General features: G+C 38.3%; 1 protein-coding gene across 6 annotated transcripts in view; it reads left to right on the forward strand.

The window, feature by feature from the left end:
- r3hdm2 (R3H domain containing 2) overlaps window positions 1-19,803 on the forward strand; it is a 90,682-nt gene that overhangs the window by 18,665 nt on the left and 52,214 nt on the right. For 4 of the 6 annotated variants that reach the window (XM_084425849.1, XM_084425854.1, XM_084425853.1 and 1 more), the window contains exons 2-4: window positions 13,727-13,892; window positions 14,862-15,067; window positions 17,286-17,327. In XM_084425849.1, coding sequence (XP_084281975.1) covers window positions 14,909-15,067; window positions 17,286-17,327 — 201 coding nt within the window. In that variant the 5' untranslated portion in view covers window positions 13,727-13,892; window positions 14,862-14,908. The remainder of the gene's footprint in view (window positions 1-13,726; window positions 13,893-14,861; window positions 15,068-17,285; window positions 17,328-19,803) is intronic. The other 2 variants (XM_084425850.1, XM_084425852.1) reach the window with 1 other exon arrangement.

A 19,803-nucleotide genomic window follows, 5' to 3' on the forward strand; every position in this document is an offset into this window, starting at 1 on the left:
AACGAAATTGAGATCTGGCTTAGTGCGATTATCAAATTGCAATCGTTGCAATTTTTATTAAATGAATATATGCGTTGCGTGTTTCAGAGTGAAGCGCAGCGCTGTTTATTTACACGCGTTTAGCTCACGATCCAGTGTCTCAGAGCGACTCTAAATGCTGCTTGTTTGGGTCGATTTAACATACATAAAAAAAAAGCACAAACATGTTTCCAGACATGTAATGAGAAGCGCTTATAAAATGACTTTTGTCATCAAAAGCTAAGAGATGTCCTGTAAAATTAAGTAAAAATTATTAAAACATTTTATTTGACAGTAAAATATTACAATAGTATTATTTCTTAATTTGATTAATATTTTTATTTAGTATTACTTCAGTTGTTTATTATTATTATTATTATTTTTAATTTTTTATGTTCTTTAATTTTTTAGCATTATTACTTTATTTAAATATTTATTTTATTTTTATTTAGTACTATTACTTTTAGTTTTTTGTTATTTTTAGCATTATTACTTTTATTATTATTATTATTATTATTATTATTATTATTATTATTATTATTATTTTATATATTATTACATTGTTGTTATTATTATTATTATTATTATTATTATTATTTTTGGGAAGCAAATTGTGTAACCCTATAAACATGCATAGGAAATCTAGAGCTTTGCTTTTAAAACACATTTTAAATTATTTTTTTTAATTTTATTAGAAAAATCATAATTCGATCACTCAGAGAAGTACCACTCACAATTCCCTCTTAAAGGTTGTGGGGGGGGGTGTGTTGTGAGGTTTTGAGCCAGCTTCTTCTTCAGCTCCGACTTCGCGTGCAGCCACAAAACCTCACAACACCCCCCCCCCCCCCCCATCTGTGATTGGTTGGAACACTATTTGTTTTGGTTTTGAGTGGTTGGTGAAACCAATTGTTTTTGTGTGCAGATCTCAGAGCCTAGGCTGCCAACAGTGATGCGTTTTTTTGACGGCATGCTTATGGGGCGGGCAGCTAGCGGATCGTTAGGAAAGACTAGATGAATGTGGCCTGAAATCACTGATACAACCTTTAAATGTACAAATGTAGATCAGTAATAGACCTGTTGGACAGTTGCCTTAACAGATCAAGAGTCAATTTTGTAATATGTAGTAAATTGCACACTGGTCTAAAGAAAGGCCTGCATAATTAAACTCACCTGATGACTAGTCAATTTAGTCAACCATCATGACCAATCACATTTTTTTCCCCCAAGTCAACCATGTTATCTTTTCTCTGAACTCCTTTTAATACATTCAGATTAAAATCCTGCACACTCTCCACCATAATTCATGCAGAAAATGTGTTAAAACTGCGTGGCTCTGTCCCGGCCCTCATGAATATTAATGAGATGGATTAGTTTTGAGTGACGCGTCGAACAGCTGACGGATTGCGGAGAGCCGAGTTGCTGGACATATTGCCCGTGACTCACGCAGCCTCTGACAACGACACGCAAGATGTCGAGCGCCGAGTCAACATGTTCTCCGAAAATAAATATTTAGCCTTTTGTTGTCTTGTTATCGAGCTGTGACAGAAATTACCCTGCTCTTATTTAGCTCAATAGACTGGATATCGTTCTGGCCTGGAGACCAATTGTGTCTCATTTGCAACATGCCGCACAATCCGGTCCGTCTGTACTCATCTCGGCTGTCGTAATCGAACCGCTGAGTGCAGCTCTACACTTGTGCTGGTCTAGAAGATGAGGAGCCACATGAGGACCATTAAATAACTTGTATTATAGTTTAAGATCCACATTATTGTGTGTATTTGTAGAAGTTCGAGGTGGTTTGTTACACTGCCCTCTTTCAGGTCCTCTTTGGGTGTGTGTTTTGCTGTTGATCTGGATGGTGTGGTTGAGTCTCTTCAGGTTCTTCATACTTACTGTGAACCCGCCGTCATTCACCGGCCTTCTGATCATGTGACGCGTCACCTGACAGATCTGATGCATGTTAGAAGTCTCAAATTGTTAAGTGAGCCTCTATATGTTAATTTTTCTATATGTTGTTATTGGCACTGTAAGTCTCTTTGGATAAAAGCGTCTGCTTAATGCACTAATGTAATGTAAATGTTACATTTGTTCTATATTGGGGCCACTTAACTTGGAGAAAATATCAAATTTTTTCTGAGAAAATTTGTGATATTTTTTTTTTTTGGTGTATTTTTTGTGAATTTGTGAAAATAATTTTAAACAAAATTTGAGATTACTTCGAAATAAATTGAGTATTAAATTAAAATAAAATATTTACAGTAAATTTGCAATGTTAAAATTCTGAGAAAACTAAAGTTGCAATGCTAATAATGAGGGGAAACGGCTTAAAGTGCCACAGTGCTGCGCTTCATTCTGGAACATGCAGCGCATGTTTATGTTATTAAATCAAAGCCTTTGCCATTTAATTATCGTACTAAGCCATATTGCAATTATATTTTTATTTCCGATTAATCATGCAGAACTGTTCTGAAATGCTAAGTTTAAATAATCACATATATGATATTTATCTCATGTGGTCCTTTTTCCATTCTTGAAAGCACTATATAAATGCCTGTTCGTTCGTTCGTTCGTTCATTCATTCATAGTTTATTAGCAAATAACATAAATAAACATAAATATTTGCTTCACTCATGGATTTTCGACTTGCATGACGACGTGTGCATGTTTCAGGCCTATTCATCACTGCATAAAGTGCAAGCTTTGGCGTTTTTACATTGAGATGATTCATGTTTCTTCCTGGTGAAATGAACCAGTGAAATGAACTAATGTGAGATGAATCAGTTCGTAAGCGTCGCCGACCGTCGGCATCGATGTGCTTTAGAGGGTCTGTTTATCTGTGCTGTCCGTGTACTTGATAGCTGGCGTCTCCTTTGCATACTAACGACCAACCGTGGGAAAAAGACGTATAATTGTGTGTAATATCTCTCTGTGTGTGTGTGTGTGTGTGTTTGTGGAGGAGAGACTGAGGCAGAGGAAAGGAAAAATCAATACCAACCCATGGAGAGCAGCTAACGGTGTAATTGGCTTCAAAGTCATCAGGTTCACTGCGCTCCCCTCATGTACAGGCCTAATGTGAGATCAGCGGGTAGTGTGTTAATAAATATACAGTATTGAACATCATGCGTATAACTGTGATACTTGCCTCAAACTCTCTCACTTGTTCTCACTTTAAAGTCCGTACGACCACTTCTGCTCATCTACTGTTTGTCTATTGCCTCTTTTTAATTAATTTTACATTGGTTTGCTTGTGTCTTTGCTGGGCTTCCTAAAACAACAAGGGACACGCAACCTATGCAACAGTAAGAACTAATTATTCATGATGATGTTTGAGGTCTTATCGTGTTTGACGATGATTGTTTGAACACATATTTCCATGTTTACTGTTATATTGAAAACTTCTGGCTGTTCTCTTTGCATGTCACTTTAATGAAAGGTGTGTTTTAATGATGCATTAGATCAGAGGAAAGGTCATGTGATTGATCTTTAAACGGCTTGTTTGTTCACTAGTGTCTCGGACTGCTTCTCATCTGCGCTTTTATCCTGTTATTGGACTGATCAACTTTTTTTGCAATATTGAAATTCGCATTATTTCAGAGCATATTAAAAGCATATTTTGCTCTCAGGGGTGAATTGAGTGTATGAGGGGTGTAACTTTATAGCCATCAGTCATTTTCTCCAGACAACATAATTGTCATTATTTTTAAGTGTTTAAAGTCCCGCTGTGGTGAAAATCCAGCTTTTAATGTTGTTTATGTGTCTATGTGGTGTTTTTAATCTGCTGTAAGACAAATAAGACAGTCTCAAAAACACGCTTTGAAATCGCTGGTGTTTCTGACGTCACAAACTACCTTGTAACCAATCAGATCAACGTGTGATCGTCAACCAGTGGATCTCTGAGCTGAGGGAGTGAGTGGAGGCGGGGCTCATTTGCATATTCATAGAACCGCGTATACTAAATGAGGCACGGGTGTCGAGTTACATTCAAGATATTTTAAAGCAATTTCATTTTATGTCAGATTTGTGATCAAAGATGAGTTTTAAGGGATAAAATGATTGACTACAGGGGGATTTTAAATTAAAAATGTGTTTAATTATTGATAAATAGGTTGCATATATTTTATTGAATATATATATATATATATATATATATATATATATATATTAGGGCTGGGGGAATTAACGCATTAATTTTTGCGATTAATTTGAGATGTTTAATGCATTAAAAAAAAATAACGCAATTAACGCATCACTTTTTTTTTGGCCTCGTTTTAATGATTTCCTGTTGCGGCTGCTATTGAAAAGGCAGAAAATATACCGTCCCGCCGCTCCGTGTTCGGCGATCAGGTTTCATTCTCGCACAGCTTTCATGAGCGGGTCTTTTCCGCTCCGTGTGTGCGCCGCGCTTCCGTGTGTGTGTGTGTGTGTGTGTGTGTGTGTGTGTGTGTGTGTCAGCGCGCTGCGCTCTCTGCTCAATGTTCTGCTCTGTCGTTAACGGCCCAAACATGAAATTTCTCATAGTCAAATAGTCGAATAGTCATGCTGGGCAACAATGGTAAAATGACCTGCTCTGATCACATGCTCGGGTAATAATAGCTTTGTAGGACTATATTTTATTTTGATAATTAGTAAAAAAAAAAAAAAAATCTGTTAAATTGATTGTTGATTGATTATTGAAAAATAATAATATATTGATATATTGATGTTTAATATTATTTTAATATAGGGCTATTTTCTGTTCCTTTTTTCCCTGTGTTGTTTAATTTAATTAGGTGATTCTAAGTTTAAATTTTGATGATTACAAGCTTGGGGGAAATGCAATTAATTACAGCAAAGTGTGCAATTAATTAGTTGATATATATATATATATATATATATATATATATATATATATATGTATATATATATATATATATATATATATATATGTATGTATATATATATATATATATATATATATATATATATATATTAGAGATGCACCGATTACAATTTTCTGGGCCGATTCCGATTTTTCATTAAGGTTGACCTGCCTATACCGATTTTAGCCGATTCCGATTTCATTTTTTCGAACCACTTTACAGCACACACAAATATTTATTTTATATCTATTCTGTAATAGAACATTTTACAATTTGCATAGTACATCTTTTTTTGAACAGATAAACGCTATAAAATAGAACTATATAAATTACTCCAGGTGTGGGTAAATTCACACACATCTGAAGTGCAGTGTTATGGAAGAACCATTTCCTTTTCACATTCAATATCCAATAATTTTTTTATATATGTATTTAGCAAACTAAACGTCTGTATCAAAACAGGGAATGGCAATAAAATAATATATAAATAAAAAATAAAATAAATATAGCCTTGCAGTATAAAGATATTTCTCAAAGCACACACACACAGGCCTATTGCAATCACTTGTACAAAATGAATAATAAAACAAGTTTAAATGGGTACATTTTCTATAAATATTAGTCTTCTTTTCTGACATGGCCTACACCAGTTCTTGTTAAAACACGCAAATTCTGTGCATTTTGGGCACTTTTTTGTGAAACCCTATTTAGGCTATTTTGGTCCATCAAAAGTGTGCTTTCCCTTTAATTGAGCGCGAGCAGTGCAGCAAATAGACTCGGCGCCGAAACACGCGCTTCACTGCTCGCGACGCTCCTGCTTGACGCTCACGCGCTGCTCCTGCTCCCGTTGTGAATGCACTCATTGATTAACATGCACGCCGGAAAAAAATACGCGCTTGCGGTCTGAACGGACGTAAATCACGAGGTTTCCTACATGTGTGTTCCGTGTGCACGTGTGATGCTGATGTTGCGCGATGTTAATCATGCGGCGCCCGAGTGCATTTGATCGGCATAAAATCGGCATTTGTAAGACATTTGATCACGTGAAAATCGGCCAATTCCGGTCACCAGCCGATCAATCGGTGCATCTCTTTTATATATATATATATATATATATATATATATATATATATATATATATATATAATCTTATTTTGACATTTTCAAATAGATTCAGGTTGGAATTGTTTCATTGAACTGATTTTAACAGGAATTAATCAAACGTTTAATCAACTGTTTTTGCTACTGAAGTGTAAGTCAGAGACGCTATATAAACATCCCTGTATTAATGCTGTCATGCTCATGATTATACTGTCAAACTAGTCTAATGACGAGGTTTTAGTAGTCACATTGAAAGTGCATATAAATCATGATATTTTCGCAATGGTTTTGCTCATGATATTATTAAGCAGTCCTAAATATCAGTGATTTTTGCCTTTTGATTTTGAAAAATTCTGTGTTTTGCCAAGTCCAAATTTTAAAACGTCAGGAGGAAGAAGATTGTATCGGCACAAACCCTAGTGACCAGCAGTGAACCGCTGTCTGGATTCCTCGGTGCGGTCACTGGTGCCAGTTTGAGTGCCAGTCCGTGGCATATGCCAGGCTAATGCAATAATCCTGATGCCTTTTTCTGTGCCTTTACTTACAACGGTTGTTTGAAGGTTTTGCTGCTCTCTCCCGTTCTCTCCCAGCTGAAGCAGCGGGAGCATGGATGAAAATAGACGTGTTTTTCCACACCGTTGAGGGCCGAGAGAGTAGAAACCGAGAGAAAGGATGGGAGACGGTGGTACCTGAGCAGATGGAGTGGCGCAGCGTGAAGTGGGCAGTGCCAGGGATACACGCGTCACCGAGGGCACCGCGGCTGAAACCGGCTCGCTGCACAATCAGCCGTTTCAGATGATTAGGTTACATATATCATGGTGCATTTTTAATATTGAGAACCGCATAAAACCATCTCAAATGATGGTGCGTATGTTCATGTGCAACTACTGATTCTCAAAATGCACTTAATAGTGAAGAAGTCTTTAAAGTCCCCCTGTAGTCAATCAGTTTATCCCTTAAAACTCATCTTTTAGCACCAAAATGACATTTTTAAAAGTTTTTTTCCCTTGAAAAATGCTTTAAAATATCTTGAATGTAACTCGACACCCTTGCCTCATTTAGTATGAGCGGTTCTATGAATATGCAAATGAGCCCCGCCTCCACTCACTCGCTCAGCTCAGAGATCCACTGGTTGACGATCACACGTTGATCTGATTGGTTACAAGGTAGTTTGTGACGTCAGAAACACCAGCGATTTCAAAGCGTGTGTTTGAGACTGTCTTTGGTTCACTGCAGTTTTAAGGAGGAAATACTCAGCAATGGTGTCGACTTATGAACTTACACACGGTTTGTCTTAAAGCATATTAAAAACACCACATAGACACATAAACAACATTAAAAGCTGGATTCTCACCACAGGGGGACTTTAAGGATGCATGAATCTGAACACAGTCGATCTGATTAGTGGCGCTCAGTGTTGATTGGCTCAGACTGGACTGGCCGGCAGAAGTCTTGATCGTTTCAACTTGCTCTGTTACAGAAATAGCCAAACATTATTGGCTGTTGTTTCGCCTGCAACCTGTGTGAGCCTGGAAGGAGCAGGAAGGTGTGATTGGCGTTTCTCTCGGCATGTTCTCAGAGCGACTGAAGACAGAATGAACGGAGAGACAGAGAGTGTGTGTGTGTGTGAGAGCGAGAGAGAGAACGGGGCGTGACGGGGTGAAGCGTTTGTTCTGCCCTCCAAACACACACTCGGGTAATTGGGGTGATTCACAGACGTGTGTGTGTGTGTGTGTAATTGGGGTACGGGGCAGATGTGCACCACATGGGGGGGAGGGAGATCTATTCTCTCTTGGTGACAGAGCCTGTTGCCATGGAGCTCCTCTTCCCATTGGTCGAGGCCTCGTCCAATCAGGCGTCAGTTTCATCATTGAGAATTTTCTGTCGGTCTCAAACGGAGGGAAGTGGAGATTGCATAAGGGTTGTAATGGGAGCCAAAACAGCCCCAGATTTTAACCTGACACACTTATTTTTAGAGCCTGAAAGATGGAGATGGGCTGAACGATATCTCTCCCACACAGCGTGAGTGATGCATCATGGTCTAGCAGAGCACTGTTTGTGGTGTTCATGTTTTTTAAGTTCCTGTTCTGCTTGATCTGGGTCAGGGCTATTACTGAGAAAGTCCCCCTGTGGTGAAAATCAAGCTTTTAATGTTGTTTAGAGTGGAGGCGGGGCTAATTTGCATATTCATAGAAGTAAATGAGGCAAGGATGTAGTTACATTTTCATTTAGTTTAGGTTAAGCAAAAGGAGGGTGTTAGGTTAACTACAACTAAAGCTTAATAAAAACTATATTTAGATTTTTTTTTTTTTTTAAACGTAATAAAAATGACGACAACGCTTCTTTACTCGAGGCATGTGCACGAGTACTCCGACATGACAGCGAGAAAATAATGATCTCCGTGACTTAAAAATTTATATTTTGATTGGTTATTGAGTCATTTTGGGCCGTTCCTGAGGTCTGATTGGTTGGCGTTAGGACAGCATGCCTTCCAGACCGGCGAATTAAAGTGAAACTGTGGATCTGAAAGCGCACAGTGATGCCTGGAGTCACTCGAGTGCAAGATGTGCCGTCACTGAATCATCCATTCAAGAGATTCATTCAAAAACACTGATTCATCCAGTAATGAATCAAGTGAAGCCTTTATGAGTGAGTCATTGAATCATTCATTCAACTCTGATTCGTTCGTGCTAAAATCGTGCTATAAGAGTACATTGTTTTATAAAAAATTAACATATGAATATATGAATATCTTGTATTGTTCGTTCTCTCTCTCTCTCTCTCTCTTTCTCTCTCTCTCTCTCTCTCTCTCTCTCTCTCTCTCTCTCTCTCTCTCTCTCTCTCTCTCTGTCTCTCTCTCTCTATAGGTTGTATTGCTCGTTCGTTCGTTCTCTCTCTCTCTCTCACACACAAACGCACGCACACACACTCTCTCTCTCTCTCACCCTCTTTCCCCTCTCTCTCTCTCTCTGTCTCTCTCTCTCTCTATAGGTTGTATTGCTCGTTCGTTCGTTCGTTCTCTCTCTCTCTCTCTCTCTCTCTCTCTCTCTCTCACACACAAACGCACGCACACACACTCTCTCTCTCTCTCACCCTCTTTCCCCTCTCTCTCTCTCTAACCCTCTTTCCTCTCTCTCTCTCTCTATATATGTTGTATTGCTCATTCTCTCTCTCTCTCTATAGGTTGTGTTGCTTGTTCGCCCTCTTTCTTCTCTCTCTCTCTATAGGTTGTGTTGCTTGTTCGCCCTCTTTCTTCTCTCTCTATAGGTTGTTGCTTGTTCGCCCTCTTTCTTCTCTCTCTCTATAGGTTGTGTTGCTCGTTTGCCCTTTTTCTTCTCTCTCTCTATAGGTTGTGTTGCTCGTTCGCCCTCTTTCTTCTCTCTCTATAGGTTGTTGCTTGTTCGCCCTCTTTCTTCTCTCTCTCTATAGGTTGTATTGCTCCTTCGCTTGCGCGCTCTCTCTCTCTCTCTCTCTCTCTCTCTCTCTCTCTCTCTCTCTCCTCTCCCTCTCCCTCTCCCCCATAGGTTGTGTTGCTCGTTCGCCCTCTCTCTTGTCATCAGGTCATGTGACGTCACCCCCCCCCCCCCCCAGCCCACTCAGTCCGGTGGGACCGACTCTGACTCATCTCTCCTCTCTTCTGCTGTTCTTTCAGTTCATCCCTCCTTCTTTTCTCTCGTTATTTGCTTCCTCTCTGCGTCGTCCTTCTGTCTGCGCCGTCGTTCTCGATCTGTTGAAACAGGGAATCCTTCTGTGACGCATTTCCCCTGCAGTTCAGCGCGTTACAGTGATACACACACACACACACACACACACGCACGCACACACACATCAGCCCACACACACACACAGGCAGTGTTATAAAACCACAGCGCAGCATCATTCACTCTTATTCTCTCTCTCATTCTTTTCTCATTTTCTCACAATCGTTCGGTTTTGGGTGAATGAAACATCATATATATATGAGTATAAATATAAATACTAATGAATATAATGTATATTGAATATAAATTGAGCTGATGCTTTTATCCAAAGCGACTTGCAAACGAGGAACAAAAGCAGTTCGTCAAAGAGCCAATAATATTCTCAACTTAATGTTATTAGAAACTACAATATACATGTTGTGCATTAAGTTTATTTTTGCAGTTTCACAGTATTTTGCATTTGTTTTTGTCTTTTGCTTGATTTTTAAATGGTGACTTTCATATTTTAGCTTTTTTTCTCCATCATTAGTGTTTAGCTTCAGACATTTAACCCAAAAACACTATATATTAAGAACAAAGTCATGATGTCTTCACATCTTTTCTTAGGTGCTGTTTCTTTAAGATACTAAACCATGTATTACTTTATTTTTATATATTTTTATTATTTAGCTGTTTAATTTTAATAGATTTTATTTGATCATTTATATAATTAATTAATCATGTTTTGTTTGTTTATAATAAAAATAATGCAAGATACATGTTTTAATTTCTCACCCACCAGCAGAACGTTAATTCTGGAATATAATTTGGTGAATGAATTTTTTTTTAGTTTTCCTACATTTCACAATGAATATGACTATATTACTTCTCAGAACAAAGATATTGTGGTTATTATTTTATATATATATATATATATATATATATATATATATATATAAAATATTTTTTTTCTATATGCAACTCCTCTGATATTTGCTTGCACTGCGGTGAGGTAACTTGACACAGTGGTGTGGTGTGTCGCTTAACTGGGTCACTGTGTGTGTGTGTGTGTGTGTGTGTGTGTGTGTGTGTGTGTGTGTGTGTGTGTGTGTGTACAGCTACCCACGTATGTTGTATAATGTGTGTGTGTGTGTACAGCTGCCCAGGTGTGTTGTATAATGTGTGTGTGTGTACAGCTGCCCAGGTGTGTTGTATAATGTGTGTGTGTGTGTGTGTGTGTGTGTGTGTGTGTACAGCTGCCCAGGTGTGTTGTATAATGTGTGTGTGTGTGTGTGTGTGTGTGTACAGCTGCCCAGGTGTGTTGTATAATGTGTGTGTGTGTGTGTGTGTGTGTGTACACTGGTTTATTTCTGTCTGCCTCACTGAGATCATGTGGTCGTTCGGCCGGCGGAGCGACGCTCTCCACATCACACCTGAAGACATTAGTGTTTGCTTCTCATATTCATGTTCAATATCTCACTCTTGCTCTCGAACACAAGCGGCAGCAGCTGATGTTGGCGTCTCCTTGGCAACAGAAGGAGAGAGAGAGTGTGTGTGTGTGTGAGAGAGAGAGATGGCGACGGCTCATTCATGAACGCTCTTCTCCCTCATACATTCTCCTTCATCTTCTTCTTGAGTTGATTCTTGAGGACGTCCTCGTTGCTGCAGTGTGTGTGTGTGTGTGTGTGTGTGTGAGTGAGTGATTGGTCGGCGGTGTCATGTGCTGCTGTGACGTGTTTTCTGCAGTCGGGAACCCCAGCGCTCTTCAGTCTCTGCAGTGTGACGTCAGCACTGGAGTTTCCTTCACTCTTTCAGCGGCTCAGTCTCTGCTGCGGTCTTATGAGAGTGTGTGTGTGTGGGTGTGGGTGTGTGCGTTTTACAGCAGATGGCAAGTTCCTCAACACAACACAAAATGCACTGTTCCATTTTCCTCTGTACACACACACACACACACACACACACAGACACACACAGACACTCTATCTCTCTCTCTCTCTCTCTCTTTCTTTCTCTCTCACACACTCACACACACACACACTCTCTCTCTCTCACACACACACACACACACTCACTCACTCACTCACTCACTCACTTTCACTCACACTCGTGTTCATTGTCGTGTTCTGTGTGTGTGTCGTGTGTTCTGTGTGTGTGTCGTGTGTTCTGTGTGTGTGTGTGTGTGTGTGTTCTGTGTGTGTGTCGTGTGTTCTGTGTGTGTGTCGTGTGTTCTGTGTGTGTGTCGTGTGTTCTGTGTGTGTGTCGTGTGTTCTGTGTGTGTTCTGTGTGTGTGTCGTGTGTTCTGTGTGTGTGTCGTGTGTTCTGTGTGTGTGTCGTGTGTTCTGTGTGTGTTCTGTGTGTGTCGTGTGTTCTGTGTGTGTCGTGTGTTCAGTGTGTGTGTTAGTGTGTGTCGTGTGTTCAGTGTGTGTGTGTGTCTGCAGTGTGTGTGTGTGTGTGTGTGTGTGTGTGTCTGCAGTGTGTCTTCAGGATGGGAATGTTCTTCAGAAACATGGATGACCTACATTTGCCCAAATGTGTGTTGAGATCCTGTATCCCACAATGCAATTCGTTCATCTTCCATTTCAAGTGTGACGAATGAACAGAAAGTAAAATCATCCTTCATCTCTTGTGTTGATCGGACCGTCTGTACAGAAACTGGGTTAAAAATGTCACAATTTCTGCAGTGATTCGACTCAATAGATGCAACATTCAGTTATTATTATTAAACCGCTTGTGCATTCGGTCACACTTTCTGTGCACCACATTTCCCATGTGTGTATGTAATATCTGCACTTCTGTGTGTGCCTTCTGTGTTCCTATATACATCTATGTTATATGATGTTATGTAATATCTGCACTTCTGTGTTCCTATATACATTTTTTATATGATGTTATGTAATGTTATATGTTATATAACATTTATAACATATGTTCTATTTTGTTTAGTTGTTACATGTTATGTTAAATGTTACATTTAAATGTCAACATAACATATTACAAAACAACACAACATATATAACAACACAACATATGTTATGTTACATGTTATGTTTTATGTTATGCAATGTTATATTTGATGCTGTGTTGTGTTATAACATATATAACAACACATAACATTAAATAACAGAACATTTATCATAAAATAACATGTAACGTGTTGTGTTATGTTATATGTTATGTTATATCATTTTGTTGTATTTCAATGTCCTGAACACTTCTGTCAAGACTAAAGTCTTGTGTGCTTGAACGTTCTGCTCTTTCTGATGATGGTTGTGTTGATCGGGTCGTGCAGCAGCCGGGTTTATTACTATATACTGCTGTTTTATAACTGGCAGGCGTGTACGGTGTATATGCACATTCTTCAGTATGTAGTGCGCTGGTGTTACATGCCAAACACAGTCTATGACGACACGAGGCCTGCTTTCTATCCCACATGCAGATTCACACCGTCTGCTGCTGCATTCACTCACATTCATCATATTTATTGTAGTATTTTCAGTTTTACAGACAAATCAACAGTGCAATCACAGGACAGGACCAAAGACAACTACACAAATAAAAAAAATATATAAAAAAATCAGATTTTTGCCCAACGTGACATTATGGATAAGGTGGAATTGTAAAAATGGACCAAACGAGATGTATATTTTATATACGCAAAATAATTAATTTAAATAAGTAAATAATAAAAGAGACTGCATAGCCAAATTTGCAATGGAAACACTGGTGAAATTTAAGGAGAGTGACAATTCGATTTCAAATAGTGTCATTATTGTCTCTGACTTTGACTTAGTCAAGAAGCCCCCGAGACATTTCAAACCCGAGAAAGTCAAAATTAGGAAATAATAAATAAAAAAATGACATGTATTTTTACTTAAGCAAACAGAGTCATTGTTTAAGGGAAAAAGGCAATGATGATCAAGAACAAATAGTTTGCCGGATATTCAAACGAGATGTGTATATAATAAAAATAATAAAAACATGGAGGTGTATTCACTCTTAAACGCATGCATCTCGCTTTAATCTGTTTATGTGTGTTTGGTCTCATGTAACCGGTGTGTTTCTCTCCAGCAGGAGCTGTGATGGTTGTGTGTGTGTGTGAGCGCCCCTCAGGATGCAAGGAAACCTAGAAGACACTCTTTCACCATGACGTCCCCCCCGCGCTCTTCTCAGCCATAGAAACACACACACACACCGAAGAACACACACCACCACACTACAGCACCTGGTGTGTCAGGTAAAATACTGATGACTTGATCACATGATACTACTTGCAAAAAGTACAATTTTACTACCGTTAAAGGATTAGTTCACTTCAGAATAAAAATGTCCTGATAATTTACTCTCCTCCTCGTCACCCAAGATGTTCATGTCTTTCTTTGTTTAGTCGAAACGAAATATAGGTTTTTGAGGAAAACACTCCAGGATTTTCCTCCATATAGTGCCTTCAATGGGGTCCAACGGGCTGAAGGTCCAGATGTGAGTTTCAGCGCAGCTTCAAAGTCTCGACTCGATCCAGCCGAGGAATAAGAGTCTTATCTAGACAAACCAGCCGACATTTATAACAAAATAAACATTTATATACTTTTAACCACAAATGCTGGTCTTGCACTAGCTGTGATGCGACACGCATTACGTAATCAGGTTGAAAGGTCAAGCGTGACGTAGGTGTAAGTACAGACCTAGTGTTTACAAAGCCAACGTGCAAAGACTGAGTCAAACGCCATTTACAAAAAAAAAGTTAAAACAACGATTTCGGACAATTTTGAAGTTGGAGGATAAAATGAGATTTGAGGTTTTCGCCCTTCCCTACATTTCTGACCCGGAACACGCGTGACCTTTCAACCTGATTACGTAATGTGTGGCGCATCACAGCTAGTGCAAGACCAGCATTTGTGGTTAAAAGTATATAAATGTGTATTTTGTTCTAAAATGTCTGCTGGTTTGTCTGGATAAGACTCTTATTCCTCGGCTGGATCGTGTCGAGACTTTGAAGCTGCACTGAAACTCACATCTGGACCTTCAGCCCGTTGGACCCCATTGAAGTCACTATATGGAGGAAAATCCTGGAGTGTTTTCCTCAAAAACCTATAATTCGTTTCGACTAAACAAAGACATGAACATCTTGGGTGACGTGTGGGAAAGTAAATTTGGATTCTGAAGCGGTCCCTCATGTTGCATCTCCTCCTCCTCTTGTGTTCCTCAGCCGCTGTCTGGGTTTGTAAGGTGTGCTGGTTTGCGCTTTAAGGGAAAATGTCAGTGGTTTTCCCTGCCGACGGGATGGAGAACGACGATACGATGCTCACCGACGCTCCCGAAGGCATCCGTGGAAAAACCATCCCATCCGCTCCCTCTAAAGATACCAACCCAGACATAACAGATCCTGACGACAACCTTTCCCAGGATGCTCAGGTAACCTCTGCAGATTTCATAAGCTCTAGGAAGGAGGCTTGAAACTAGGGCTGGGCACAAAAAAAAATGATTTTTCAATTAATCGTAATCGCGTTTCAATAACGCTCGGACAAAAATGGCGGATTATGATTGGTCAGATCGCCTGTCAATCAAACTCCCTACGAAGGGTCAATTATTAATCTATCACCCAAAAGCCAGTATTGGTTTTCCTCCACTGTTCATAGGCTTGTTACAGCTAATGCTGTGAGATTTTATGTTTGTTTGATCTTAAACATAAAATAACCTGATCCTGTTTGATCAAGGCATGCGACTGTTCTGACTAGTGTTGCTTTCGTCAACGAAAATTATAACTAAATATAGTCGTCAACGAACCTTTATCACGTGACGAAACTGTACCACAAACATATACTCACTATTTTTATTTCAAATCCAGAAGTTATCAGCTACTTTTATTTAAAAAAAAAGTTTTGTCAGCATTGCGATTCTCTTTGTACACATATACTCTCTTTAATAGACTTAATTCACTTTTAAGCACAATTTAAACAACGTATTATTCAATGCACTACTTCGATATAGATTTATAAGCAAGTGGTAAAATATTTAGCCATGTAGTTATATTAAAATTGCAAACAAATAAATTAAAACTTAAAATTGACAAAAACAGCCGACTCTCATGCCTTTTCTTTTGCATTTAAATTTTAATACAATAAATCTTGGATGTCACAAAGAACTTGTTTTTCCACCTCCACAAATGAGACGAGTGTTACTTTTCTGTTCGCTATTTTTGCTATTTTTCCATAGTGGTACACTATATAGACTGGGTTAAATAGAATTGCATTACTAAAAAGAGACTAAAATACAATTTTCATTGACTAAAACTAGACTAAATGTCATCAGGTTTCGTCGACTAAAACTAGACGAAAATAGTCATGGATAATTCTGACTAAAATTAGACTAAAATGCTCAGACTTTTAGTCGACTGAAACTTGACTAGACTAAAAAGAGTATGAACGTGACTAAAACTAATAAAAACTAAAATGACAGCTTGACACAAAGACTAGACTAAAACTCAAATTAAAACAGGCCGCCAAAAACAACACGGGTTCTGACTGTCCAGTTTTCAGCTTAAATTTTTCATCTTTCATCAAAATCCTCTCTATTCATTGTATGCATTTGAAATATAAAGTTGGGTTCAGTTTTAATGTACCCCAAGTGTACCTAAAATAAAAAGAGTTTAATATACAGGTTTGTGGCTCATATTTTCTTTTTATTAATTAACCACTAGTTCACTGTTTTTACAAATATAGGATTTGTATTAAATCTTTATTCATTGAGTCGAATCGGAAATCGAATTTAGAATTGAAATCATATCAGGAATCGAAATCGAATTGAATTGGAACATCTGATACCCAGCCCTACTTTAAACTTTCTTTGTCTTCCAAGATGATGTTGGTCGCAGGCAGTTTTGACGTTTTACTGTAGAAATATGAAATATTATTAGAATGTAAATCAGCTGTTTTCTATGTGAATATATAGTAAAGTGTAATTTATTCCTGTGATCAAAGCTGAATTTTCAGCATCATTACTCCAGTCTTCAGTGTCACATGATCCTTCAGAAATCACTCTAATATGATGATTTGATGCTCAAGAAACATTTATGATTATTATCAGTGTTGAAAACAGTTTAATATTTTTGTGGAAACTGATGCATTTTATTTTTCAGGATTCTTTGATGAATAGAAAGTTCAAAAGAACAGCATTTATTTTAAATTGAATCTTTTGTAACATTATAATTTTTCTTTACTGTCACTTTTGATCAATGTAATGTGTCCTCGCTGAATAAGTGTCCATTTCTTACTGACCACAAACTGGTTTTACATGATTAGACTTCAGCATTAATGAGCATAAAATGGGTTAAAACTTATATTTAGAAAGCACAATGCATTAAACTCCAGCTAAAACTTTCTGATCTGCCACAGACCAGGTTTTAATTGAACTGAATCAAAAGAAAAAAGGCTAAAAGTTGATTAAATGGTGACCAACTACCAGACCAGAAATATTCATGTTAAATTCAACCTAACATCTTGATGTTGAATATAATGTTATTTGTCAACTTTCTTCTGTGAAGTATCGGCCATCAAGTTTTGTTTGGTGCTGAAGGTCATCATTAATGAATGATTTTAAATGATTTTAAAAACATTGTGTTTTGTCTCTACAGCGGCGCTGTCAGAATCACGGACACACCAGGAAACGAGCCAAGGTAAGAGTGTGTAGAAATCTAAGCCAAAGTAAGAGTGTGTAGAAATATAAGCCAAGGTAAGACTGTGTAGAAATATAAGCCAAAGTAAGAGTGTGTAGAAATCTAAGCCAAAGTAAGAGTGTGTAGAAATATAAGCCAAAGTAAGAGTGTGTAGAAATCTAAGCCAAAGTAAGAGTGTGTAGAAATGTAAACCAAGGTAAGACTGTGTAGAAATATAAGCCAAAGTAAGAGTGTGTAGAAATCTAAGCCAAAGTAAGAGTGTGTAGAAATATAAGCCAAGGTAAGAGTGTGTAGAAATCTAAGCCAAAGTAAGAGTGTGTAGAAATATAAGACGAGGTAAGAGTGTGTAGAAATATAAGCCAAGGTAAGAGTGTGTAGAAATATAAGCCAAGGTAAGAGTGTGTAGAAATCTAAGCCAAAGAAAGAGTCAGTGTGTAGAAATCTAAGCCAAGGTAGGTAAGAGTGTGTAGAAATCTAAGCCAAGGTAAGAAAGAGTGTGTAGAAATCTAAGCCAAGGTAAGAAAGAGTGTGTAGAAATCTAAGCCAAGGTAAGAGTGTGTAGAAATCTAAGCCAAGGTAGGTAAGAGTGTGTAGAAATCTAAGCCAAGGTAAGAAAGAATGTGTAGAAATCTAAGCCAAGGTAAGAAAGAGTGTGTAGAAATCTAAGCCAAGGTAAGAAAGAGTGTGTAGAAATCTAAGCCAAGGTAAGAAAGAGTGTAGAAATCTAAGCCAAGGTAGGTAAGAGTGTGTAGAAATCTAAGCCAAGGTAAGAGTGTGTAGAAATCTAAGCCAAGGTAGGTAAGAGTGTGTAGAAATCTAAGCCAAGGTAGGTAAGAGTGTGTAGAAATCTAAGCCAAGGTAAGAGTGTGTAGAAATCTAAGCCAAGGTAAGAAAGAATGTGTAGAAATCTAAGCCACGGTAAGAGTGTGTAGAAATCTAAGCCAAGGTAATAAAGAGTGTAGAAATCTAAGCCACGGTAAGAGTGTGTTAGAATCTAAGCCAAGGTAAGAAAGAGTGTGTAGAAATCTAAGCCAAGGTAAGAGTGTGTAGAAATCTAAGCCAAGGTAAGAAAGAATGTGTAGAAATCTAAGCCACGGTAAGAGTGTGTAGAAATCTAAGCCAAGGTAAGAAAGAGTGTGTAGAAATCTAAGCCAAGGTAAGAAAAAGTGTGTAGAAATCTAAGCCAAGGTAGGTAAGAGTGTGTAGAAATCTAAGCCAAGGTAAGAGTGTGTAGAAATCTAAGCCAAGGTAGGTAAGAGTGTGTAGAAATCTAAGCCAAGGTAGGTAAGAGTGTGTAGAAATCTAAGCCAAGGTAGGTAAGAGTGTGTAGAAATCTAAGCCAAGGTAGGTAAGAGTGTGTAGAAATCTAAGCCAAGGTAGGTAAGAGTGTGTAGAAATCTAAGCCAAGGTAGGTAAGAGTGTGTAGCAATCTAAGCCAAGGTAAGAAAGAGTGTGTAGAAATCTAAGCCAAGGTAAGAAAGAGTGTGTAGAAATCTAAGCCAAGGTAGGTAAGAGTGTGTAGAAATCTAAGCCAAGGTAGGTAAGAGTGTGTAGAAATCTAAGCCAAGGTAGGTAAGAGTGTGTAGAAATCTAAGCCAAGGTAGGTAAGAGTGTGTAGAAATCTAAGCCAAGGTAGGTAAGAGTGTGTAGAAATCTAAGCCAAGGTAGGTAAGAGTGTGTAGAAATCTAAGCCAAGGTAAGAGTGTGTAGAAATCTAAGCCAAGGTAGGTAAGAGTGTGTAGAAATCTAAGCCAAGGTAGGTAAGAGTGTGTAGAAATCTAAGCCAAGGTAGGTAAGAGTGTGTAGAAATCTAAGCCAAGGTAGGTAAGAGTGTGTAGAAATCTAAGCCAAGGTAAGAGTGTGTAGAAATCTAAGCCAAGGTAAGAGTGTGTAGAAATCTAAGCCAAGGTAAGAGTGTGTAGAAATCTAAGCCACGGTAAGAGTGTGTAGAAATCTAAGCCACGGTAAGAGTGTGTAGAAATCTAAGCCACGGTAAGAGTGTGTTGGAATCTAAGCCAAGGTAAGAAAGAGTGTGTAGAAATCTAAGCCAAGGTAAGAGTGTGTAGAAATCTAAGCCAAGGTAAGAGTGTGTAGAAATCTAAGCCAAGGTAAGAAAGAATGTGTAGAAATCTAAACCACGGTAAGAGTGTAGAAATCTAAGCCAAGGTAAGAGTGTGTAGAAATCTAAGCCAAGGTAAGAAAGAATGTGTAGAAATCTAAACCACGGTAAGAGTGTGTAGAAATCTAAGCCAAGGTAAGAAAGAGTGTGTAGAAATCTAAGCCAAGGTAGGTAAGAGTGTGTAGAAATCTAAGCCAAGGTAAGAGTGTGTAGAAATCCAAGCCAAGGTAAGAAAGAATGTGTAGAAATCTAAGCCACGGTAAGAGTGTGTAGAAATCTAAGCCAAGGTAATAAAGAGTGTGTAGAAATCTAAGCCAAGGTAATAAAGAATGTGTAGAAATCTAAGCCACGGTAAGA

The sequence above is a fragment of the Rutilus rutilus genome (genome assembly GCF_951802725.1).
Source record: "Rutilus rutilus genome assembly, chromosome: 12".
Lineage (NCBI taxonomy): Eukaryota > Metazoa > Chordata > Actinopteri > Cypriniformes > Leuciscidae > Rutilus > Rutilus rutilus.